A 25,503-nucleotide genomic window follows, 5' to 3' on the forward strand; every position below is an offset into this window, starting at 1 on the left:
GTCCGGCTAATTTTTTAATTTTATAGAGACAGGGTCTTGCCATGTTGCCCAGGCTGGTCTTGAACTCCTGGGCTCAAGTAATCCTCCTGCTGCACCCTCTCAAAGTACTGGGGATTACAGGTGTGAGACACTGTGCCAGCCTTTAAACTTTTTCTTTTTTTAAATGAGCTATGCTTCTCAAACTTGGTGCATAGAGGAGGAAGTTAAAATGCAGCTTCCTGAGACCCACCACCTGCATCTGAGTTGCTCGGGCTGGTAAACTCCTGGCCTCAAGAGATCCTCCTGCCTAAGCCTCCCAACATGCTGGGATTACAGAGGTAAGCCACTGTGCCCTACCATGAATCTGCTTTTAATGCCTGGTTTTAGAGGCTCTTAGCTAGATTGTTGGCCACAGTTATTTCACCGAGGCATAGTTGAGTGTCTCACTTGGCAGAAATTCTCAACATTAACTTGTGAGTGCTCAAGCATGCTTGTCTTTCCACATACGGCCCCTTCACTTTACTGTAGAGAAGTAAAAATAAGAGAAATGGGGTGTGTCATCAATGTATTTGAGAGTTCACTGGTGAATGAGATATCTAGCCATTTTTTCTAGAACTATGGCTAAGTTGAGTTTAATATTTAAAATGAGGAAAAAAGAAGACTGGTTAAACCATTATAAGTATTTCATTGATTTTTTTTTTTTTGAGACAGAGTCTTGCACTGTCACCCAGGCTGGAGTGCAGTGGCGCAATCTCTGCTCACTGCAACCTTTGACTCTGGGTTCCAGCGATTCTCCTGATTCAGCCTCCCAAGTAGCTGGGATTATAGGTGCCTGCCACCACGCCCAGCTAATTTTTTGTATTTTTAGTAGAGATGGGGTTTCACTATGTTGGTTGGCCAGGCTGGTCCTGACCTCATGATCTACCCACCTTGGCCTCCCAAAGTGCTGATATTACAGGCATGAGACACAATGCCTGGTCTTCACTGTTCTTGTTTTTGTTTTTGTTTTTGAAGGCAGCTCTCTAATAATATCCAATCTGGTTAAGGCACCCGTGTTTCCACCCCATCCTCATCTGATCACTCCTCTAAATCTTGGTTAAAATAACAACACACAACAAGAAGAACATAGACGAGTCTCAGACAGGGAGCAGAAATTTAATGTCCAGGTGACAAAGTCCGAATCTCTCTGACTTCCCCCTAAAAATGGCAACTCTCTCTTCAGGATGTCAGTCCTTGGCTATTATTCCCAAATCATCACAACTGAAACATCTAAAATCAAATACATCATCTTTCTCCAACAATTAGTTCCTCCTCCCATCTCTACTATTTCTGAAAACCTACATTTTTCTTAGTCTTCAAACTGAAAATCTGACATCTTTGATTCTTCTCACTCCCTCTCCACCCACATCTACTCAATCACTAAATTCTAGAGATTCATCCTTTCTTCCACTTCCACTGTCTTTTTAAAACTACTAGCCTTGTCCAGTCCTCGTAATCTAAACAGATTACGGTAAAACTCTCATAATTGCCTGAATCCCTCCTTTTGAAACTGACCCAATTGTCCCACAGTGCTGATGTGTATGATTTATTTGAATAAACATAGAAATTGATCCTCTCAGTCTTAAAACTTGGGAAAGTTAATTCTGTCTTATCTGAGTTCCTTTTACAGGAACCCAACCATCAGGCCTCCCAGATAGTATGAATGAGCTGAAGCTTACCTGATCAAGGCATTTAGACAATGAGATGCCAGACCCTTCACCCTCACCTGTCATGGTTGCCTATCCAACCACCTACTTCCTGTTGACCACCTCCTCTTCCTTACACCTCCCTAATTCCTGTTTTCCCACACCTGGTTACATTTCTTCCCTTCTATATAAACCCCTAATTTTAGTATGTTGCAGAGATGCATTTGAGACTCATTTCCCATCTTCTCAGATGCAGCACCCAACCAAAGCCTTCTTCTCTGGCAATACTCATCTTATTGGATGGCTTTCTGTGCAGTAAGCAGCAGGCCCTAGACCAAACCCCTGGTGTTTAGGTAACATTTTACTCCAGAAACATACTCTAGCCAATACCAGATATACTTTCTTCAAACTCCACCTTACAAAGGGCATTTTTTCTCTCATAAGCATCAATCATGTTTCATTAACACAAGCAAGGTCAGTTAGGTACACTAGCACTTTCTCTGGCCTCCACCTACCTATCTGACTTTCTCTCAAAGTTATTATTCTTCATAGACTCTTCTTTCCAGCCAAATTGCTGACAGCACTCATCCTCACACCTAAAGCAGAAGTTCCCAAAGGGGATTTCAGGGAGTCTCTGAGGTTGAAGCTGTTTTCATAATACTAAGATGCTATTTACAACCTTTTTCACTGTGTTGACATTTAAGTGATGGGGCACAAAAAATAACTGATAACATTGCTGGCATCTCAGCAAGAAGCAAGACAGTAATATAAGCTATATTAGCAGTTATTGTGTTCTCCAATGTAATAATGTCCTTGTAGTAGTAAGAATTATTAATTTATTAAATCTCAACCCCAAAGTTTATGTTTTCAATGAAGGTACACATAAAGTGCTCCATGGCATACTGAGGTAGGACTGTCATTTCAAGGAAAAGCACACGTGATTGAATTGCAAGCTGAACTAGCTGCTTCTTCACACAATACCTCGTTTATGTGAAAGAACAAATGACAGACAAATTATAGTTATTCAAATCTGGATATTGGGTAGACATTTTCGCAAAAATAAATGAGGTGGGCCTGTCACTTCAAGGGAAATAACTGACACTATTTGTTGGCAATGATCAAATGCAAGCTTTTAAGCAAAAGTCAGAATTTTGGAAAACTTGTATCTACCACAGTAAGCTTGACAGCTTCCCAATAATGGAAGACTTTTCTAATGAGATGGTAAGATTCACAAATGTAATATTTTCATATTGCATAATGAAATGTTTCAACATTTGGAAGCTCTTCATAACTGACTGAACCAATATGTTACAAATAACCAATGGATGATGTTATAAAATTACATATGGATAAATATCCACTCAAAATGTATGACAGACCAATATATTTACATACAAGAGTGCAAAAAAGCTTGTTATCATTTCAGATTCCACATTGTAACTAACCTTTAAGAAATTACAAAATTATAAAATTTTAATGTAACATCAAAAAAGAATATCCACAGTTACCTGAAAGACCATTAAAATAGTCATCCCTTTTTTATCTATGTATCTGTATTACACCTGCACGGTTTTCTTCACCTACTTCAACCAAAACAATTTAATGAGATACGCTAAGGATAGAAGCAGATAAGAGAATCCAGCTGCTTTTGATGAAGCTGTACATTAAAGAGATTTTCGAATATATAAAACAACATCATGACCTACGGCTTTTCTTTGGCATATCTGAATTGTCAGTGTTACTCTTCTTATGCTTTGGGTCATTATTAAGTAAAATAAGGGTGACTTGAGTACAAGCACTGCAATACTGATCTGGTAACAGAGCAACAGCTGATCTGGTAACAGAGACAGACAGCTACTAAGCGACTCACAGGTGGGTTTCACAGGCAGCATGGGTATGCATGCGGGACAAAGCAATGACTCACGTCCTGGGTGGGACGAAGCAGGAGGGAACAAGATTTTATTGCGCTACTGAGAACGGTGTGCAGCTTAAAACTTATAAATGTTTTATTTCTAGAATTTTCCACGGCGTATTTTCCAATCTCGGTGTACTGCAGGTAACTAAAGCCACAGAAAGTGAAATTGTGAACAAGGCGGACTACTGTATTTTGAGATAACTGTATTTATTCCATAATATTTATTGAACACAAGAATGTCTCAAGAGCCAGGTGTCCTGAGATACAGTATCCCAGAACTCTGTATCACACCTGTATCCCAGTACTCTGGTAGGCTGAGGTAGGAGGATTACTTGAGCTCAGGAGTTCAAAACCAGCCTGGGCAACACAGAGAGACCGTCTCTACAAATTAAAAATTAAAAAATAGCCAGGTGTGGTGGTATGTACCTGTGGTCCCAGCTACTCAGGAAACTGAAGTGAGAAGATTGTTTGAGCCCAGTAGATTGAGGCTGCAGTGAGCTGTGACCGCACCACTGGACTCTAGCCTGGACTTTTGAGACCCTGTCTCCAATCGTATGGACTTTTGAGACCCTGTCTCAAAAGTAAGTAAAAATAAAAAGAATGTCCTGGGCACTGCTTATTCTAGGCACTAAGGATATGGCAGGGAACAAAGACTGGATCCCTTCTTTCTGTAGCTTACAGTTTAGTCTCACCACTCAAGTGTTTGAGCACCAGGGTTATCAATATCACCTGAGAGGTTATTAAAAATACAAATTTCTGCAACTGAAAATGAGATTTTTTTAAAATGCAGAATCTCAGGCCCAGCCCAGACCTACTGAATCAGTGTCTGCATTTCAGTGAGATCTCCAAGGCATACTCCTGTACCTAGTTTGAGAAGCAAAGGATTTATGCATCTCCCTAACTATTGTGAACCTCTTGGAGGTAAGCTATTACCTTGAATTTGTTGTACCACTAGTATAAATAATAGTTTAATTGTTGTGCTAATCATTCAAACATAAATGCCTATTGTATGAACTTACTTCTGGGGCTTAACAAAAAAAAAGACAGGGAACAGTGGTTCACCTCTGTAATCCTAGCAGTTTGGGAGGCCGTTAAGCCCAGGAGTTTGAGACCAACCTGGGCAACATGGTAAAACACCATGTCTATCAAATATATATATATATATATATATACACACACATACACACACATATACATATGTATATATAAATTAGCCAGGTGTGGTGGTGTGTAACTATAGTTGCAGTTACTCAGAAGGCTGAGGTAGGAAGATCACCTGAGTCCAGGGAGGCTGAGGCTGCAGTGAACAGTGATTGCGCCACTGCACACCAGCTTGGGTGACAGAGTGAGACCCCGTCTCAAAATAAATATAAATAAATAAATAGCAAAGGCAAACTGGCCTCGATCCTGGGAAACTTTCCATCTCCTAGCAGAAGTGAGGCAGTAATTCTAATGACGGCTAATATTTCAAAAAACGCTTTCAGTGGGCCAGCTGTTGTACCAAGGGCTATATGTGACAATCTTATAAAGCAGATTACTACTATTACTACTCTCATTTTAGGGATCAAAAAACCTGGAACTCAGAGGTTAAGAAAGTGATGGAGTTAGAACGAGAAGGATGTCTGAGCCTAAACCTCAGAAAGTGGTAAATGTCGTAAGAGTTGAATCTTGAGGAAAGAGCCTATGAGTTCCCTGATGAAAATATTGTCCCTCAATCTTGGAATCATCCAGAGCACTAAGCTCAGTTCCTGGCACATAAGAGACATTCATGGACTGCAAGGAACTCTGTGAATTGATTAAGGTTAACTTGTCACATTCTAGATTATTACCCATCCAGTAATCCTCCATTAAAGATATAAGGAGCCTGAGATGAAACGGCTTCTCTCTCATGTGTTCTGCATAGAGTCCATTCTCTAACCCGGGGCCCTTGTTCCACAGCACACAAAGGGGGAAGAAAAACAAGACAGAGATAGGATATCAACTAAAAGATAAAAGCCATTTTGAAATCCTTGAAGAGGCTGGGGCTTGTTCTGGAGAAAGAAGGGCAGTGCACAGGCTATGGAATAGCTCCTCTGTCCACAGTGAGCAAGGAGTGAATAGAAATGGTGGTCAAAGGACCCCACTGTAAAGCAAAGCAGGAACTGCAGAGCTGGCCCATTACTGAGAAGTGTCCTTAGAGGCCTCCATCAGTTCTTGAACTTCCTCTGCTACACTTCCCATCAGTCCCTTCCCAATCGTATGGAGTTGGAATCATCTCCACTCTCTCTCACTTTCTGACAATTCCACATGGAACTGGACATTTTCCCATAGAACATTCTGGGGAAAGGTTCTATTAATAACACTCTTTATGTCTATTAGAGATAAAATAGACTCTCAGGGGCCAGCCATCTTGTATACCTTAACCATCACATACATCATCATGTATATGAGAAAACATGTTCTGGTAATAAACAACACAACAAAATCAGGTTCTCCAACAAGACATTTATAAGATGCAATCTTTATGATATCCCAGATATACCAATTCACTGTAGTTCTGTATGAAGAATTCAAGTAACACTGAGGGAGAAAAATATTAACTAACAATGTCCAATGTACTAAGGATGAATTTTTGTAAGGACTAAATTCAATCATATTCAAGAGTAAATCTATGAAAAGCTAAAGAAAAAGACAAAAGCTTATACAGTAAGTATCAGCTCACCTCTTAGGTACTGACACCAATGGGCTGGGAGCTATCTCATTCTCTCACTTTCCAACCATTCTACATGGAATGCTAACCATATATGATTTTTTTTTTTTTTTTTTTTGAGACGGAGTTTCGCTTTTGTTACCCAGGCTGGAGTGCAATGACACGATCTCGGCTCACCGCAACCTCCGCCTCCTGGGTTCAGGCAATTCTCCAGCCTCAGCCTCCTGAGTAGCTGGGATTACAGGCACGCGCCACCATGCCCAGCTAATTTTTTGTATTTTTAGTAGAGACAGGGTTTCACCATGTTGACCAGGATGGTCTCAATCTCTTGACTTCGTGATCCACCCGTCTCGGCCTCCCAAAGTGCTGGGATTACAGGCGTGAGCCACCGCGCCCGGCCCCATATATGATTTTCTAATACTCAAATGATTTGATTTTTCCAGTCAGATCTGTTTGAATACAAACCTTCTATTTCACTGTTTTGCACCCAAGCGTTCTAATAAGGAAACACAATAAATAAATAAATAAATTACAAGGGCAACTGGTAACTACCCCCACATTTATGAAGGCAAACTGGGCATATTAACTGAGTCAGATTTGAGCACAAAATTTACGAACCACCCACATCCTAGGTTTTGAAAAGCTAATGTTTTCCCTCTTCTTAACCAGATTAACAGATGGAAGACTCTGAGAAGTCATCTAGAGATGTCTTTAGAAATTTCAAGCATGTTTTGCTTAACAGTTCATGTCACACTTTATGATTCTACCAGAAGGCATGGGACCGAGACGAGGACGTGTATGATTAAAAGAAGTCTGTAGATCCAAGGATGTTGCTACTATGGCATCACACTTGTATGCAGGTGTAACAGGCAAGATCAACATTACCCTGGTTCTTCTACCCCAACAGTTCCAGGTATATACATGGCTAAGTCTATTGATGGCGGGAGCAGGGGGCCACAAGCTCAATGTCTTGAGCTGGAGAGGACAGAACCCATCTAAAGGGGCTGCTGCTGACTGTTGTCTCTTTAGCATTTGAGATCAGCATTGTGAGATTTCTGAATTTACAAGAGGAATGAGAGGTCCCCTATTTTTATGCAAAATCTCTCAATTTCTAAGCATTGGCATCTAATTAAGCATTTTCTTTCTTTTCTTTTTTTCTTTTTTTGAGATGGAGTCTCACTCTGTCACCAGGCTGGAGTGCAGTGGCATGATCTCGGCTCACTGCAACCTCTGCCTCCTGGGTTCAAGCAATTCGCCTGCCTCAGTCTCCCAAATAGCTCGGACTACAGGTGTGCGCCACCATGTCCAGTTAATTTTTGTATTTTTAGTAAAGACAGGTTTTACCATGTTGGCCAGGATGGTCTTGATCTCTTGACCTCGTGATCTGCCTCCCAAAGTATTAGGATTACAGGCGTGAGCCCTGCGCCTGGCCTAATTAAGCATTTTCTATACACTGTCTATGGAACAAAATCTGTCCATGAGTTTGTGCGTTCTTCAGTGATGCTGTTTGTGATCTCTGATGCTTTAAGGCATCATACTGCCTTTGCATTGCCCTAAAGTCAGGGTCATATCCTTTTATTTTATATTCTGCATAACTCCTTAAGAAAATCTTGCATGTCTGCTCAGCAATAAATGTCTCTTGAACTAAGGCTAAGAAAAACATGGCTATTACTGATAGTCTTGTCTCTCTGTTCTTAAGCTTTGATCAAAGGAATAAAGCCATTTCCATATGCCAGCATCCCTGAACTATCCCACCCTCCAGAGCTTAACCATACTGCTAAGTATTAAGCTTCACTAAGTCTTTATCCTGTTTTTCTACCATTTCCACACTTATTCCCAATCTCAGTTGAGGCTGTAGTTTCAGTTTACCAGTCCACACCAAAGTTTTCTCATGTTTACAATGAAGACTTTGAACAAAGGCAACCCAAAACTATCTACAAATTCCTTATAGTATATTCCACTCACTTATCAAGTCTCACAAGACCTGCAACTGTGAGCTTTCCTTCTTGAAAATTTTGAATATAATAATTCTTGCAGATTCCTTTCATATCTCCTCCATGTTGCATCTATTAAGGAATTATCTGTAAGATGTCTGTACTGGGTTGAATCATACATATACCCCCCAGAATTCATGTCCACCCAGAACCTCAGCATGTATCATCTTGTTGGGAAACAGTATTGGTTGATATAATTAATTAAATTAAGGTGAGGTCATACTAGATTAGGGTAGGTCCCAAATCTAATAACTTTGTGTCCCTATAAGGACCATGTGAAAACAGAGGTACAGCTACAAGCCAAGGAACGTTACGCATTTCTGGGAACCATCGGAAGCTTAGAAGAGGCAAGGAAGGATTCTTCCCTAAAGCCTTCAGAGGGAGCGAAATCCTGATGACACTTTGACTTTGGATTTCTATCCTCCAGAATGACGGGTGAACAAATTGTTTTAAGCCACCGAGTACGTGACAATTTGTTACACCAGACCTCAGAAACTAACGAAACATCTTAACATCTCCCCCTCTTCTTTGCTTAGGCTATCCAGGGTTTGGAGTGGGCTTTATCTTTTCTTACTTACTGAGGTATGATATGCAAAATGGAGCAAAGAACACAAAGACACATTTTGTCAGGCACTCTGCATATAGTGGGGCTTCATCCATAGAGACAGGAAACTTCATGTGAGCTATGTGACATCACAGGCTGGTTTTAATCTATTTCTATGACTCAGGCACCTAACACAGCACACAGAGTTGACTTTTTAAAATGACTGGCAAGTGTATGTATATATCAGTTAACAAATGAAAGAATGAATGGAACAAACTAGTGAACATCACCAAAGTCACGATGAACAAATTCACAAATTCTTGAACTACTGTACTGTTAACTTATATGAACAATACTGCTCAGTGAAATATCATGGTAAAATTACCGATGCATTTCAATTCCCCACGGATGTAGAGAAGTTCAAGTTTGCTATCTGGACATTTCTGTAGCCTCTTTTTACTTACTAACTTAAGGGGTGTTTTTGTTTGTTTTTTTGAGACAGTGTCTCACTCTGTTGCTGGCTGGAGTGTAGTGGTGCTATCTTGGCTTACTGCAAACTCTGCCTCCCAGGTTCAAGCGATTCTCCTGCCTTAGCCTCCCGAGTAGCTGGGACTACAGGTGCCTGCCACCACGCCCAGCTAATTTTGTATTTTTAGTAGAGATGGGGTTTCACCATGTTGGCCAGAATGGTCTCGAGCTCTTGACCTCATGATCCACCCACCTTGGTCGGCCTCCCAAAGTACTGGGATTACAGGCGTGAGCCATTGCTCCTGGCCAACTTAAGAGGTTTTTTTGTTTGCCTGCTTTTGTTTTCGGTAGAAAATTAATCCGGCCAAATAGCTCATGATGAAATTTGACCAGAAAATTTCTGAAAGTGGCCAGTAATGTTTTTGCCTCTCTGCCCTCACTGAGCCATTTGCTCACAATCTTGGTGGCTGCATGCCCTCCTCCAAGGTATGAGAGCATCACCTGGTACTTCTGGGGGGCCTCACACAGGACTCTTAGAGGCCTACATTCAGTTGCTTCCTGAGCTGCCACTGTCCACAGCACCCTCTCCCCAGAAGCTAAACAACTTGCCAAACTAAAAACTAAAATTTGCATTTTCAAAATATCAGTAAAGCAGAGATAAGAGAGAGAAAACAATCATAAATTAAACTTCTTTAGTGGTTAATGTTTCAAAAAGAAAAGATACTTTACTATTCAACAGCTCTGAGGGACAATGCTCTCCCCAGATCTCTATCACTGAAAGTCTGTTCAAACTCCAGCACAGGCCAGGCGCAGTGGCTAGTGCCTGTAATCCCAGCACTTTGGGAGGCTGAGGCGGGTGGATCATGAGGTCAGGAGTTTGAGACCAGCCTGGCCAATATGGTGACACCCCAGCTCTTTTAAACATACAAAAATTAGCTGGGCATGGGGGTGCATGCCTGTAGTCCCAGCTGCTTGGGAGGCTGAGGCAGAAGAATTGCTTGAACCCGGGAGGCAGAAGTTGGCAGTGAGCCGAGATCACGCCATTGCACTCCAGCCTGGCAACAGAGCGAGACTCTGTCTCCAAAAAAAAAAAAAAAAAAACTCTCCAGCATAGATAACTTCAAGTGCCCTAACATCCACATCCTGAACGATTGACGTTTCTCCCTCTCATACTACTTGAGCCTCTCACAGGCCTCCCCTGGTTCCATCTTGAATATGTCTGCTGTTGTGAGCTCACTAATGATTGTTAGACCCTGGCTGCCACTCTTCTCACTGTACTTCACCTTTCTGTTCCCTGAAGTACCTCTTATGATACTTTATAATGGAAGACAACCCAAAACTACCTTATTCACTAGAACATATATTTTTGTGTAGAACTTTCCAAAAACAGAAATTCTTTTCTTTCTTAAGTTCATGGGGTAAAATAAGAAATATTTTTATACATTTTACCCCTGAAGTGCTAAAATCTCAATTTGGAAAATGCACCATCTACCCCAGAACACAGTGTGCCTAAACTATTTTGGAAATATCTCACATCTGCCTTCTCAAATTCTTCCTGTCGCATCACAGAACTCTCAACTGAGAAGACATAACAGGAAGGCCAGTGAGTCACTCAAGGTCTTTATAAGATTCCAATTAATTCAGCAGGGCAAACCAGCTGAAGACTGGGCCTAAGATTTTTTTTTTTTTTTTTTTTTTTGAGACGGAGTTTCACTCTTGTTACCCAGGCTGGAGTGCAATGGCGCGATCTCGGCTCACAGCAACCTCCGCCTCCTGGGTTCTGGCAATTCTCCTGCCTCAGCCTCCTGAGTAGCTGGGATTACAGGCACACGCCACCATGCCCAGCTAATTTTTTGTATTTTTAGTAGAGACGGGGTTTCACCATGTTGACCGGGATGGTCTCGATCTCTTGACCTCGTGATTCACCCGCCTCGGCCTCCCAAAGTGCTGGGATTACAGGCGTGAGCCACCGCGCCCGGCCAGATTTTTTTTTTTTTTTGAGACAGAGTCTTGTTCTGTTGCCCAGGCTGGAGTGCAATGATGTGATCTCAGCTCACTGCAACCTCCACCTCCCAGGTTCAAGCGATTCTCCTGCCTCAGCCTCCCAAGTGGCTGAGATGGCAGGCATGTGTCACCACGCTCAGCTAACATTTTTGTATTTTTAGTAGAAAAAGGGTTTTCCCATGTTGGCCAGGGTAGTCTCAAACTCCTGACCTCAAGTGATCCACCCACCTCGGGCTCCCAAAATGCTGGGATTACAGGTGTGAGTCACTGCGCCCAGCTATGGGCCTAGGATTTTTAAGAAAAAAGGAAAAAAAAAAACTTATCGTTAAAATTACCGAAAGCCATTTGAGATAAAATGAACAGTTAGAAGTGGTTTCTAAAAGCATGAAAAATACAGACTTATCCAAAGCTTTAACACTCTTAAGTAGCTAAAGCCAGAAATAAGAGGTACTGCCAGTTGTGTTGACATAATTAGGTTTGTGGCTCTCACTATCCTCAACTATGCAAAAGAGTTCCATTTTGTTTGCCTCAAGAGTGGAAACCAATCAATTTAAGACATCAAAGGATTCAAACTCTAAAGCAACACTGCTATGGTCTAAATGTGTCCCCCATATTTCATATGTTGTTGGAAACTTAATCCCCAAATTCATATACTGATTGGAAGTGGGGCCTTTGGGAGGTAACTGGGATTAGATGAGGTCATCAGGGCAGGGCTCCTATGATTAGATTGGTGGCTTTATGGGAAGAGGAAGACAGGCCCAAGTTGACATGCATTCTCTTTCCCTCTCGCCATGTGATACCCTCGCCATGTTATTCTGCAGCAAAAAGGCACTCTCCAATGCTCTTGGACTTCCCAGTCTCCAGAACTGTGACCTAAAAAGATTTCTGTCATTATAAATTACCCAGTCTCAGGTATTTCGTTACAGCAACAGAAAACAGCCTATGACAACCCTAGACCAATCTGCAATTCAAGGCAAAATGTGAAGTCAACTGAAACCAAAATGGTCCTTTTCCTTGGTACTGGCCCTTCCAACATACAGTTACAGACTTGAATAAAAGAATGTCTGCGATAGATTGAATTACTGGCCCCAATTCTTGATCCTTTCCAGGAGCTTAGAGCATAAATAAGAATCACCCTATCCAAGTGTTCTAAACAATTATTTTATACAAATTGTTCTTACTTTTTCTATTTCTAGAGGTATACTGATGTAGCAAACATCAGAGAACACGCATTAATGATCGCAAATCTATCCATCCAACCAGCAAATGAGTAACTTTATGGAGCATACTATGTGCCACATACTGTGTGAAGAAGTCCACATACGCACATAACGAACACCTGGCTGCTGCTTTCATGGAGCTCTAAGTGTAAATGGAAACTTTTGAGTAAAGCAGGATGCCACTAAGATAAAAAGCAGAAACTTAGAAACATTTCTTTGGGAATACAAAGAAAGGACTTTCTACAGCTCAGAGGGTCTAGAAAGATTTCACAGTGGAGGTGGCATCTGATCTAAATCTCAATTGCTTACAGGAATGGAAAGATCCTTAAAATATAACTTTCCACTTTCTGGATTCTCAAGATACTACTATATGCATCCAGTTGAACCAGACGAAATCTGATGTATTTAGCTTCTGTGGTAAAACACTGGATTCTGTGTCGGAAGACCTAGGTTCAAGTGTCAGCATAGCCACCTGAGAGTGAGAAAGTACCACCAACAGGATCTGGCACATGGTAAGCCCGCAGAATCTCAGTGTGACTTCCTCAGTAACTCAGGTTATTCAACTTCACCTACTGTGAGGCAACAGAATCAATGAAGTTATAAAATATGTAGCCAATGCCAAACCCAGGCATTGAGACATAACATCGAGTGTCTTATTCAACACATCAAGTTCATTTTGGGATATGTAGATGGCTCCCATTTTCATTCAATTAGTCATTTTTTGAATTTGTTAAACTCACTTGTCCTATTCCAGACACTGAAAATACAAAGATGAAGATGAACAAACCCTTGCTCCTAAAGTCTGGAAAGTCTTAACTCAGAGTCCAAAATATAGGTAATTCATAAGTCAGAGAAAAGCAAACTTATATTATACCACTATATAGATACTGATGATCTCTAATATAATAATCACTAATATTCATTAAGCTCCTGCTATATGCCAGGTACTGCTCTAAAAGCTCTTTGAAGATGCTCTCACTTAATCTTCACAGCAGGCCTATGCCAAAACACTCTTATTATCCGCATTTTATAGATGAGAGGCTATGAGAACTGCCTAGATGTACCAGAGTTGGGATTTGAACTCAGGAAGCTGACCCTTTTTCCTCACCCACATAGACACAGTAAAGGCCTGTGCTCTTAATGGTAAGCTAATGGATCATGAGGCCCAGTGCCACACCACGTAGACTTGGTTTTCTCTGTGTATAATTCTGCTTTTGTACACTTTAGCAAGGAATCTAATTTTGAAACAGTTTCTACCCAAGATCCATCTAGTTTCATACCCTGTGTCTTCAATTTTGTTAAACCCCAAACTAAACACAAAATTATATGTTGGTACCACTGAAACCCGTACCCAGGAAGCTTCAAAATGATGCATCTTTTCAAAGTTTCCATAAAGTAAACATCAAACACCAAGTGATTAACAGAGAGATGATACACAATCTGACCAACAGGTATTTACTTATCTGAGTCATCATGCTTACCTGGGGACACTGAGGGAACTCTATCTCTGAAAAAAACCCCTAACTAGATTCAAAGTTCTCACCTTGTACAATCTTTTGTAGAATCAGGGCCAAGGCACTCTTGAACTTTTCTAAACTCCTATGAAAATAGTAATTTCACAGATGCTTTTCCTTTTTCAAATAGCCTCTTGTTTTCTCAAAGGACAGACTACACAGGAGGAAAAGGACAGTCACATATTGTATACATGATTGACTAAAAAGCTGGAGGGGCGATTCAGTAGTAAAGGAAAATAGAAAGTAGTCAGTCTCTGGGTTAGCTATTGCATTTTATTTTACAGAGAGAATCTAACTTGGAAAGGATGCCCCTAAGGTAGAAATTAGTCTATTCTTTTTCTCTAGGCTCCCCAAAGTGCAGTCTAGAATCCAAAGATAATGGCGTCATGATTTAGTCATAAAACATACACCACTGTGATGAGTATTTACTTAACACATGGTACGTCAACAGGCAAATATACACTTTTTATATATGTACTATGGCATAGCATACTAAGATATCACAAAATATTTTCTTGTTTTCTTTTTTCTTTCAACACTATTTGTGTTTATTTTATATGTATACACATATGCACATATATATACTATATAAAACATACATAATTAACACTAACTTTATCATTACAAGTGGAACACACAATGTTAATTTAGACTGATCATGATTATTTTAAACACTAACAGTATGTGTCACAGGAAGGATGAAATCAAAAGAAATACAATGCTAAAGAACTACTTATTTTATTTCATTCACTAATCTATGTATTATTACCTGAAACTCTAAAGTGTGATTATAAAGCAAAGAGATTTCATTTCACAGGGATCCACAGCAGACTTAGGCAATTCCAAAAGAGGGCTCCCAAAATTGCGACTATTAATATTGAGACATTGCAACACGCTGAAGTAGGTGCAGAGATCCTGAAGCGAGCGTTTTGAAGGCTGGCATAGGCTTGGCTTCCAGTATATTTCTTAAAAACACAATCTCATTGCTTTTCAGTCACAGCTAATACATTCTTTCAAGCATATTTGATTTGAAACACCTATCCTTAGCAACTTAACCAGGATCACCATCATCCTGTCAAAAGCAACTTTCAGAGAGAAAACCAACTTTCAGAGGGCATATCTTCTTAATATGTCAAAAAGCGCTAATCTAGTTCACATCACAGGCCAAGCACTGTAATATGTTCTGTGGGAACCCAACAGCAAGTAATGTCACTACACTGAGCAAATGAGTGGGAAGCATTACAGAAGAGAGGCCCCTAAAAGTCTTTCTGAAAAGAGAGAGTTACAGGTACATTTCGAGAGTCCCAGTAGGTAGAGTGGAGTGCATACTTAAACTCTGCCCTCTCCACAGGCCCTTAATGACACCAGCACTCAATAAGCCCAGGGGCTATGGACAGAAATACCTAACCACTCATCAGCAGGGAACTTGCTACATAAACCATGGAACCTGTGTATAGTGGAACAGCATACATAATTCTTAAAAAGACTGAAGCAGAAAAATGGACTGATCTATAAAATACATTCTTAAGTGAAAAAAGCAAAGTATTCATAAAACAATCTACTTGGGGTAACTTTTTCCTGGTTTTAACTATTTATTGTGGCAAATTTCAAACATACAAAATTAGAAAATAGAATAATGAACCTGCATAATGAACCCACACATACCCATAATGCAGCTTTAACAATTAACAGCTTATGGGCAATTCTGTTTCTTTTTTTATCCTTCTAATCCCAATTATGTTGGAGAAAATCCCATATACAATATTGTTTATATCAGTCTGTGCTATACTGTATTATATATGTTACACTATGGCATATATTAGTATTTTATATCAGTATATATCTCTAAAACATAAGGGTCTTTAAAAACATCATCACAAAATTTGGGTAAATTTTAAAATTTATTATTATTATTCTTTATTTTTATTTTTTTGAGATGGAGTCTCACTCTGTCACCCAGGCTAGAGTGCAGTGGCGGGATCTTGGCTCACTGCAACTTTTGCCTCCTGGGTTCAAGTGATTCTCATGCCTCAGCCCCCTGAGTAGCTGGGACTACAGGCACCCGCCACCATGTCTGGCTAATTTTATGTTTCAGCAGAGAAAGGGTTTCATCATGTTGCCCAGGCTGGGTTCAAACTCCTGAGCTCAAGCAACCTGCCACGTCGGCCTTCCAAAGTGCTGGGACTACAGGCGTGAGCCACAGAATTTTTTAAATTCTTAAGCAAGTTAATGTCTTAACTCTTTTCCTTATCTTTAGTCCTCGTAATTTATCTACCTTATAAGTTGTAAAAATGTGGTTTCCTTCTCTGGTGGTTCTATTTTCTGTTATATCTATATTAGCATAGCCCTGGGACCCATTAGGGGAACTGATGGACTACTTTTAAAAAATTAGCCTTTCTGAGTGCTTGTTTACACTGAATTCAGATACAATAAAGTTCTCCACATTTTTCAATCTTATGATCAGTAAAGTGGGAGCTACAAGAAAATGAGATTTAAAGTTCATTTCTGTCACAATTTTATCGCCTCCAACAAATCCAAAATATTATAAATATAGACAAAAGTAAAGAAAGACTGGTCTCAATTAGACTAGTTAAAGCTTCTGAATATATTTTTCAAGAAATATCATTTTCCCACTTTCAAATATTACTTAAAGCTAACAAAATATTCCTCAGTAAATGTCAAAAGGGAAATGCCTTTAATGAACAGGCAGCTAATGTTTTAGGTTTTTATGAGCTTCATCATAAATAAGTTCTTTTGAGAACTTTAAAACAGTTCTTAGTTGGATTATATCCTCCCCCCCACAACTGCGTTTCTTTTATTATTTTGCTTACCCAAACCGAGCATTTCTAGATAGCATAAGAAATGGTCTACCTATGCACTGGAAGTATAATTTCTAAATAGATGATATTTTACTGTACTTCGCACCAAGGACCTGTTTATTTTACAAAAATGCCTCCCAGAAACAAACAACTTTATGCATGATCCAAAATGAAACTAACTTAAGATATGGTTGAGGAATGCAATAAAATTTTGCACATAAATTACCCAATTTTACCACAAGAGGCTCATGTTCCTCTCTGCATGTAAAAGGACATTTTTGGTCAGTCTAGAGATTAACTCCACCAATAGTTGAAGAGACCAAAAGAAAGTGCCAGCTGAGGCTACACCTTCCCCAGGGGTACCTGTTTCATCCGGGGAGCTGGGTGAGGCACTGTCTTGGGACAACGTTGTCCAGCTGGACTCCTCATCGCTCGGTGCCAGGTTCTGGATCCGGTGTAGCGCACAGTCGGTTTTGGCCCCTGTTTTCGGATGATCCTTCTTGGTCTCTGGGCTGGATGACACTGTGGCTACTTGGTCATCTTCAGGGCTGGACTGGGGTTTGTTTGGTTTCTGCAGCAGCAAATCGCCATTCCCAATGATGGTGGAGGCCTGGCCCTGACCTGGCTGGGATTTCTCTTCCACCATCTCATGGCGGTTGCCTAGGTTCTGCTCTAGTTCTCTGGCTGAGGTTTCCAAGTCTGCATAGTAATTTAGGAAGCTTTTAGTTCTCCTGGGCTGGGAGGGTAAAATCTCACAGCCTGAGGAATCCTGTGGGTGGGGCTCTTTACCCTCTAACTTCTCAGAAGTTATGTTGATGACTGCAGTGGGGCTTAGGTTTTTGTTGGGGTCCTGCTGCCCTTGTTCTGCAGCCTTCCGAAGCTGGTTCTCCCCATTTTTCACCAGCTTGATGTTGGCAGAGCCATTTCCCAGCAGGGGCTGTGCAGCTGGATCCGAGAGGCCCATGGCCGCCTGGATGTTAGTTAGTGCATATTTTTTCCTGCATTTGGGAGGTGTGCTGTTCTTGGTTTCTGTGTGTTTTATTTCAGCGTTCAACAGTTCATTGTGGGAGGAACGGAGGTTAAGGGTGTTTGGTGGTGTGGCTGGGCTGTTCCGATTTGTGACGTCTGTAGTTCCGCTGCTGGCCATAAACACTGCCAAGGTGTCAACCCCTGAGTCAGCTGGAAAAAAAAAATTGGTCATTAGACACCTGCCATGATTAAATTACTTAGCATGCAGTCTGAATAAATATTTCTATACAGAAAACTGAAAAAAGAAATGCTTCCATTGCACATACATGCTTGTAGAATGGACTCATTTTCCTCTTTATTTCACCATTTGTTCCTATACTAATTAAATAGGAGCAAATAAAGGGCTTAACATGGATACCCAAAAGCCAATTTATAGAAAAGCTAAGAAGTCTGAGGACCTAAATTTGACTTAAAATAAAAAAGCATTTCTCTTTTTTCACATAAAAGCATTTTCTTCTCGTGACTGGTCTTCATTTTTCACAAGCTTGAAAAATCATCTGCTTTCCAAATATTCCCACTACGTTTTTATTCTTTTGTTCCTTCAGGCAACACCAAAAAATTGCTCAAGATTCCTCTGGGGCTTTAGCTCTCTTAATTAACCTGAAAGGTCATTGTTCAATGATGCTCCGTATATCCAAGGTCATTTTTCTCAACCACATTTAGAAACTGTATTCTGAATGCCTGGAAAACCAAGCCTCCATTAGAGTTTGCAAATGTCTTTCTGAAAATTTTTGGCCTGAGATTACTGTTTGTACTAAACAGAAATTTAGCAGACACAGGGTTTCTCCATGTTAAGAAATGGCTTAAATTTTGAAGAACACGTACGCAAGCACACAAAACTATTACTGTAGCATTGAGCCCTTGGCTACAGACAATATGTTAGAGCTCCCAGAGGACTCTGAATATATTCCACTTAATTAAAATATAGACTCAGTTGTCTGCAGTAATCACATACCCCTGCAGAACTCCTAGGAAACTATCTGACAATTGCATTTATCTCAAATATTGTTTGCGCTGTTAGTGATTTATTCTGTATGTCTCTTGCTAGGAAGAAATAAAGGTTTCCTAGATTAGAAGGGAATAAAATTCATCAGCAAGAATTCCTAAGGTTTCAGATTTCTCAGTCTATGAGGAGGGACTTCTTTCTTATCTGATCATTTTGCCTCCACAGAGACTTTGATGATTTCTACCCCAGCAGCAGATGAACCAAAGCACAGCTTCGAAAATTCCTGAAATTATATTCTGACAACTACCTCTTCCTCCCCCAGGCAAAACAGGGATCTTCTCAGGAGAGAAGGGGAAGAATTTCCCTGTTTGGGAGCTTAGAGGTATCCCTCCATCATCAAATACTTAGGTTGAGCAATTTTAGAAAAAAGTTACTCATTTTAGAGTCCCTGCGCTTCCAGGAAGCAAGGCAATACATCCATCCTTGACTCTAGGCCATAACCATTTTATAACAGAATGGACATGTGGCCCAGCAGAGAGTCAAGGGTTGTAACTCCAAAGGTTAGGAGATGCGGCCCCATTCTTTAAAGTTATTATTTAGCAGGATTCCTTCTTACCTAGTACCCTACCTGAGTTCATAGGACTCATTTTACAGAAACAGAGAATGTAGTGTGGTTTTTCCTTTTTCAAAATTTCCTTTTTCTCCACCCAGTCCACTGGAAGGTTTCTGTCTTTTAAACAATTCTCTTGACAATTAAATTTTATAAAAATTGTTTCTTTTATTACTGTTTGGCTACAACTATTATACCATTTTATGGGAAACATATGTTTCAATTTACAATTTAACTTCACTCAAGAGTAGCATATCATGTCAGAAGGGCCTACCTCAAACCTACATGAAGTTCTCCCTGAGACACATATCCAGAGCACAGATATGTGAGAGAATGTTATTTTTAGACTTTTGGGTATTTAGAGTGACATTATGAGAAAGTGCAAATCTCTGGCTTCCTAAAAGGCATAACAAAAAAATTTCTATGAGGCTACTTTATGATGCTAGGTACTATCATACATTCTAGCAATGTTATTAGGGAGATATTTTTATTTACTTTGTTTATGACCATACATATTTTCAGAAAGAATGCCATCAGAGTTCCTAGGTGATTTTTTTTTTTTTTTTTTTTTGGAGACGGAGTTTCGCTCGTCACCCAGGCTGGAGTGCAATGGCGTGATCTCGGCTCACTTCAACCTCCGCCTCCTAGGTTCAGGCAATTCTCCTGCCTCAGCCTCCTGAGTAGCTGGGATTACAGGCACACGCCACCATGCCCAGCTAATTTTTTGTATTTTTAGTAGAGACGGGGTTTCACCATGTTGACCAGGATGGTCTCGATCTATTAACCTCGTGATCCACCCGCCTCGGCCTCCCAAAGTGCTGGGATTACAGGTGTGAGCCACTGCGCCCGGCCCCCTAGGTGATTTTTAATATTTAAGTAGCTTTATATCCTGAATATGACAGATTAAGACTTCTAGCCAGGGCCGGGCATGGTGGCTCATGCCTATAATCCGAGTACTTTGGGAGGCCAAGGCAGGGAGATCACCTGAGGTCGGGAGTTCAAGACCAGCCTGACCAACATGGAGAAACCCCGTCTCTGCTAAAAATACCAAATTAGCCAGAGTAGTGGCACACGCCTGTAATCCCAACTACTCAGGAGGCTGAGGCAGGAGAATCGCTTGAACCTGGGAAGTGGAGGTTGCAGTGAGCCAAGATTGCACCACTCTACTCTAGCTTGGGCAATAAGAGCGAAACTCCATCTCAAAAAAAAAAAAAAAGAGAGAGACTTCTAGCCACATTTTCCCAGTCTTTGGGATCCCATTACCCTCTCAGGGGCCATGTAACTCTTATGCTTGTTAGAACTAATGGAGGGCAGGCAGGAGGGGAAAGAGGCTGAATAGAAAAGGACCATCCAATACAAACTGGATTAACAAATGCAGCTCTGTATATGCCATAATTATTGGTTTATTTATTTATTTTGAGACAGGGTTATTTATTTATTTATTTATTTATTTATCATTATTTTTGAGACAGGGTCTTGCTCTGTCACCCAGGCTGGAGTACAAGTGGCATGAACATGCCTCACTGAAGCCTCAACCTCCTACAGCTGTGAGCCATTGCACCCGGCCCAAGTACTTCCCAGCTGATATGTAACTCCCAGAGGAACTCTACAGTTCATGGGATTAGCTTGGCTGCCTTAGTTCTAGGCCTGAACTTTTTATTTTGCCTCCAGATGATACCATTATTTAACATCTAAGATATTACTCAAACTGCGTTCAGGCTTTGATATATAACAACAACATATATGGATGGGCCAGGTGCAGTGGTGGCTCATGGCTGTAATCCCAGCACTTTGGGATGCTGAGGTGGGAAGACTACTTGAACCCAGGAGTTTGAGACCAGGCTGGGCAACAAAGTAAGACCCCTGTCTCTAGAGAAACTCAAAAAATTAGCCAGGTGCGATGTGTACACCTGTGGTCCCAGCTACTTAGGAGGCTGAGGCAGGAGGATCACTTGAGCCTAGGAAGTTGAGGCAGTGTTTTGTAATGCTCATTGTAGAGATCTTTTACCTCCCTGGTTAGCTGTATTCCTAGGTGTTTATTCTTTTGTGGGAGTTGTGAATGGGATTACCTTTGTGATTTGGCTCTCTGCTTGGCTGTTGTTGGTAGATAGGAATGCTAGGGATTTTTGTACATTGATTTTGTATCCTGAAGCTTTGCTTAAGTTGTTTATCAGCTGAACGAGCTTTGGGTCGAGATATAGTATAATTTATATACTATATCTAAAAAGCCCAATAGACTTTGGATCTTTTTAGATATAGCATATAAATTAAATCTCAATAAAGATGTTATTTTAAAAAATGAATGGATTAGTCACTTTCCTCAAGGCATTTGCATTTTAGAAGAAGACACAGACATAGGATCTAATCATAGAAGTCTGCAACTTCTTATCTCCTAAGGAAGTATGCAAGAACTACTAACTCATGCCCCTGTATTTAACAATATGCCTGATGCTTTTCAGATCAAAAAAATGGAGAACTTTGGGCTGATGGGATTTCAACTGGTGAACAGTCATGTTTGACAGGGAAGTACCACATTCTGCTGTAGGTTACAAAACATATGCCTTTGACTCTAAACAGTCTTTGTTCTTTTGGGAGGCATGGCAGAGCTGAGTAAGAATTTCTTTGAGCTGAGACTGAGGAGCAAGATAAACTGGTCTATACATTACATTAAAGGATTTTTATTTTTAACTCTTGCTCAGACGCTACATGGGGTAAAAGTTGAGTTAACTAACTGATCATTGATCACCCTTTCCCTGTCTGATATCAGTTCTTTTTTCAAGAAAAGGAAAGATTAATTTCCTGTTGACTTAACTATTTAGTTAATAACAGTGGTTTCCTTTCAGTGTTTAATAAGAAACTCTCAGAAATTCTGCCTAGACATTTTATGTCAACATTTCTTGAGATGTTAATGAAACACTTGCTTTTCCCATTTTATTCAATGATTTATTCTCCAAACGTTTATGACTGCCTACTATGTGCTAAGTCTCTGTGCTGGTCTGTGGAGGTCACAGTCTAGTGGGAAACTCAAACGGGTTAATAGTGAAAGTAAAATAGCGTGAGTGATGCTGTAACAGAGACAGATTTGTGAAGGTGTGGGAACTGGGAGAAGGAGACTCCAGAAGGACAAGAGAAGGCTTCATAAAGAGGTGACATCTCCCCTGGATCTTCAAAGAGGAGGAGGAATTTGCTGGAAGGAGAGAAGGATGCTGAGAATGTGTGGAAGGACAGGGAAGATAATGTATACAATGAGAACATTTCACATGCCTCTGAAATCATTAACTCCGTGTTTATCATTTTATTTTTCCAGATCTCACACGTCTCCGCCTTGGCCACAGATTAGAATCACCTCCAGAATATTTTAATGCCCTCACTGGGCCCAATCCCAGAGGAACTGAATCAGAATCTTAGAAGTATCTTTGTGGGTAGGGTCTAGGCATCTCTACTGTTTAGAAGCCCCCTAGGTGGCTTTGACGTGTGGCCAGGGTTGAGAACAGTTCCTCATTCCCTTCTCACTGTTCCTCTACCTTCCTGGGACCTCTGACCCCCGGCCTTTTCCTTTTCTGCCAGTTCTTTACCCTTTCTACCGCCCAGTCCCCTCATTTCCTGCTTTCTCCAGGCTGGATCCCAGAGTGCACCCTGATCTGTTCATATCCACATACCGGACACCTTCACCATCTTCTCTCTGTGACTAGTTCTAAACAACGTTGTCCCCCTTTTCAAGTTCCCTGCTAGACCACACCTCTAGATTGTTTCCTCTCTGGGAAAATTTTCTCTTCATAGAGAAAATTGAGGCTGTCAGTTTCGCTTTTGCTGTTTTGCCACTGTAGTGACGCACATGTCTGTCCTTGTCCTTACTGCCTCTCTTCCCTCCTAGCATGAAGTGTCCCTTATCAATGATTCAATGATCAAGGCTGCAAGAAAGCAGCCCCAAGTGAGAGGCAATGCCATAAGTGTTAAGAGCACAGATCTCGGGGTCAAAGAGAGAAAGGCTCAAGACCCATCTGAGCTACTTACTAGTAAAAAATTGGGACAATAATAGTACGTGGTTTACATGAGAAGTAAAATGAGCAATGCTTACAGACAGTTTATAACAATAAATGTGAGGCTGGGTGTGGTGGCTCACGCCTGTAATCCCAGCACTCTGGGAGGCAAAGGCGGGTGCATCACGAGGTCAGGAGTTCGAGACCAGCCTGGCCAACACAGTGAAATCCATCTCTACTAAAAGTACAAAAAATTAGCCGGGCATGGTGGCAGGCATCTGTAATCCAGCTACTCAGGAGGCTGAGGCAGGAGAATCACTTGAACCCAGGAGGCGGAGCTTGCAGTGAGCCGAGATCGTGCCATTGCACTCCAGCCTGGGCGACAGTAAATGTGAGCTCCATTTACTACTTCTGGAGTCTCCTTCTGTGAGCTCCATTTACTACTTGTGCCTAAGTAACAAAGCACAGGGCTGCCTGCCAGGGCCCCTAGATTACCCCCGCACTCTATTTGGTCTGAGTGATGGAAATGGTCTTGTTGCAGAGACACACAGAGAGGAAAGAGACTCAGAAGCAACAAAGAAGTTGGGTCTATGAGGGTTTAATTATTTTAAAAAATATACATTCCTCAGGTTTAAGAGGATAGAGATTTGTGTTTCTCTTTAAATAAAAGAAAATTTTATACTGTTTCTTTAAACTTTCTAGTATTTAGCTGTTTTCTTTGGAATCAAAAGGCCTAAGAAATAAGACTAAACTCTAACACAACTGAGAAGTTACTTAAACTCCCATTTCTTTGCTGTAAAATGAGATAACAATAGTATGTACACCTCACTGAGTTTTGCTGGGGACCAAAACAGATGACTGTCAAACCTTTGACATAATGGCAGGCATACCGTACGAGCTCAATACATGTTAGGGATTATTATGATCTTACAGCTCCCTCCTTCCTTGCATCCACTTTGTCTCTGACCACCATACCTCAAGCCACCACTGACTGAGCACTTTCTTCTTGCTGGGTACTGTGCTAGGAATTGGGAAACCAAGGAACATAAATTGCCCACCTGCTAAGTGCTTTTGGACTTGCAGAAGAACACACAATAAAGTCATAGAAATCACCCAGGGTGGTGGGTGGCAGGTGCAGAGGAATAAGTGGGCTTCTCACCATGGAATACTAAGCAGCCCAAAAAAAGCACAAGATAATGTCTTTTGCAGGAACATGGGTGGAGCTGGAGGCTATTATCCTTAGCAAACCAATGCAGGAACAGAAAACCAAGTATCACATTTTCCCTTATAAGTGGGAGCTAAATGTTAACTACATATGAACACAAAGAAGGAAACAACAGACACTGGGACATGGAGGGTGGGAGGAAGAAGAGGAGCATAAAAGATAACTATTGAGTACTGGGCTTGATACCTGGGTGATGAAATAGTCTGAACAACAAATCCAGGAGACGTGTTTACCTATGTAACTACCTTCACATGTATCCCTCAACGTAAAATAAAAGTTTAAGAAATTTTCTATCATAAAGATAAATATTGAGGTGGGAGGGAGAGACAGAGGGAGAGAGAGAGAGAGAATATGTTGTTTCACTCTTGTTGCCCAGACTGGAGTGCAATGGTGTGATCTTGGCTCACTGCAACCTTTGCCTCCTGGATTGAAGCAATTCTTCTGCCTCAGCCTCCCAGGTAGCTGGGATTACAGGCATGCACCATAACGACAAGCTAATTTTGTATTTTTTTAGTAGAGATGGGGTTTCTCCATGTTGGTCAGGGTGGTCTCGAACTCACGACCTCAGGTGCTCCATCTGCCTTGGCCCCCCAAAGTGCTGGGATTACAGGCGTGAGCCACTGCACCTGGTCTATATACCATATTTTAAAGTACATAATTCAGCACTATTTAGTATACGCACAGCGTTGTGCATCCATTAATACTAACTGAAGAACATTTTTATCACCCCAAAAAAATCTTATACTCATTAACAGTCATGCCCCATTCGTCCCTCACTAGAACCCCTGCAAACACTAATCTACTTTCTGTTTTTGTGGACTTGCCGATGAAAGACATTTCATATAAACAGGATCATATGAGATCTTTGGTAACTGGCTTCTC

General features: G+C 40.9%; 1 protein-coding gene across 5 annotated transcripts in view; it reads right to left on the reverse strand.

The window, feature by feature from the left end:
• Positions 1–25,503, reverse strand: part of APBB2 (amyloid beta precursor protein binding family B member 2) — a 404,376-nt gene that overhangs the window by 187,595 nt on the left and 191,278 nt on the right. For all 5 annotated transcript variants that reach the window (XM_064366631.1, XM_064366633.1, XM_064366628.1 and 2 more), the window contains one exon: positions 17,195–18,010. In XM_064366631.1, coding sequence (XP_064222701.1) covers positions 17,195–18,010 — 816 coding nt within the window. The remainder of the gene's footprint in view (positions 1–17,194; positions 18,011–25,503) is intronic.

This window comes from Aotus nancymaae, unplaced genomic scaffold, assembly GCF_030222135.1.
Source record: "Aotus nancymaae isolate 86718 unplaced genomic scaffold, 86718_ANA_hifiasm-v0.15.2.pri h1tg000006l, whole genome shotgun sequence".
In the NCBI taxonomy this organism is placed as follows: Eukaryota; Metazoa; Chordata; class Mammalia; order Primates; family Aotidae; genus Aotus; species Aotus nancymaae.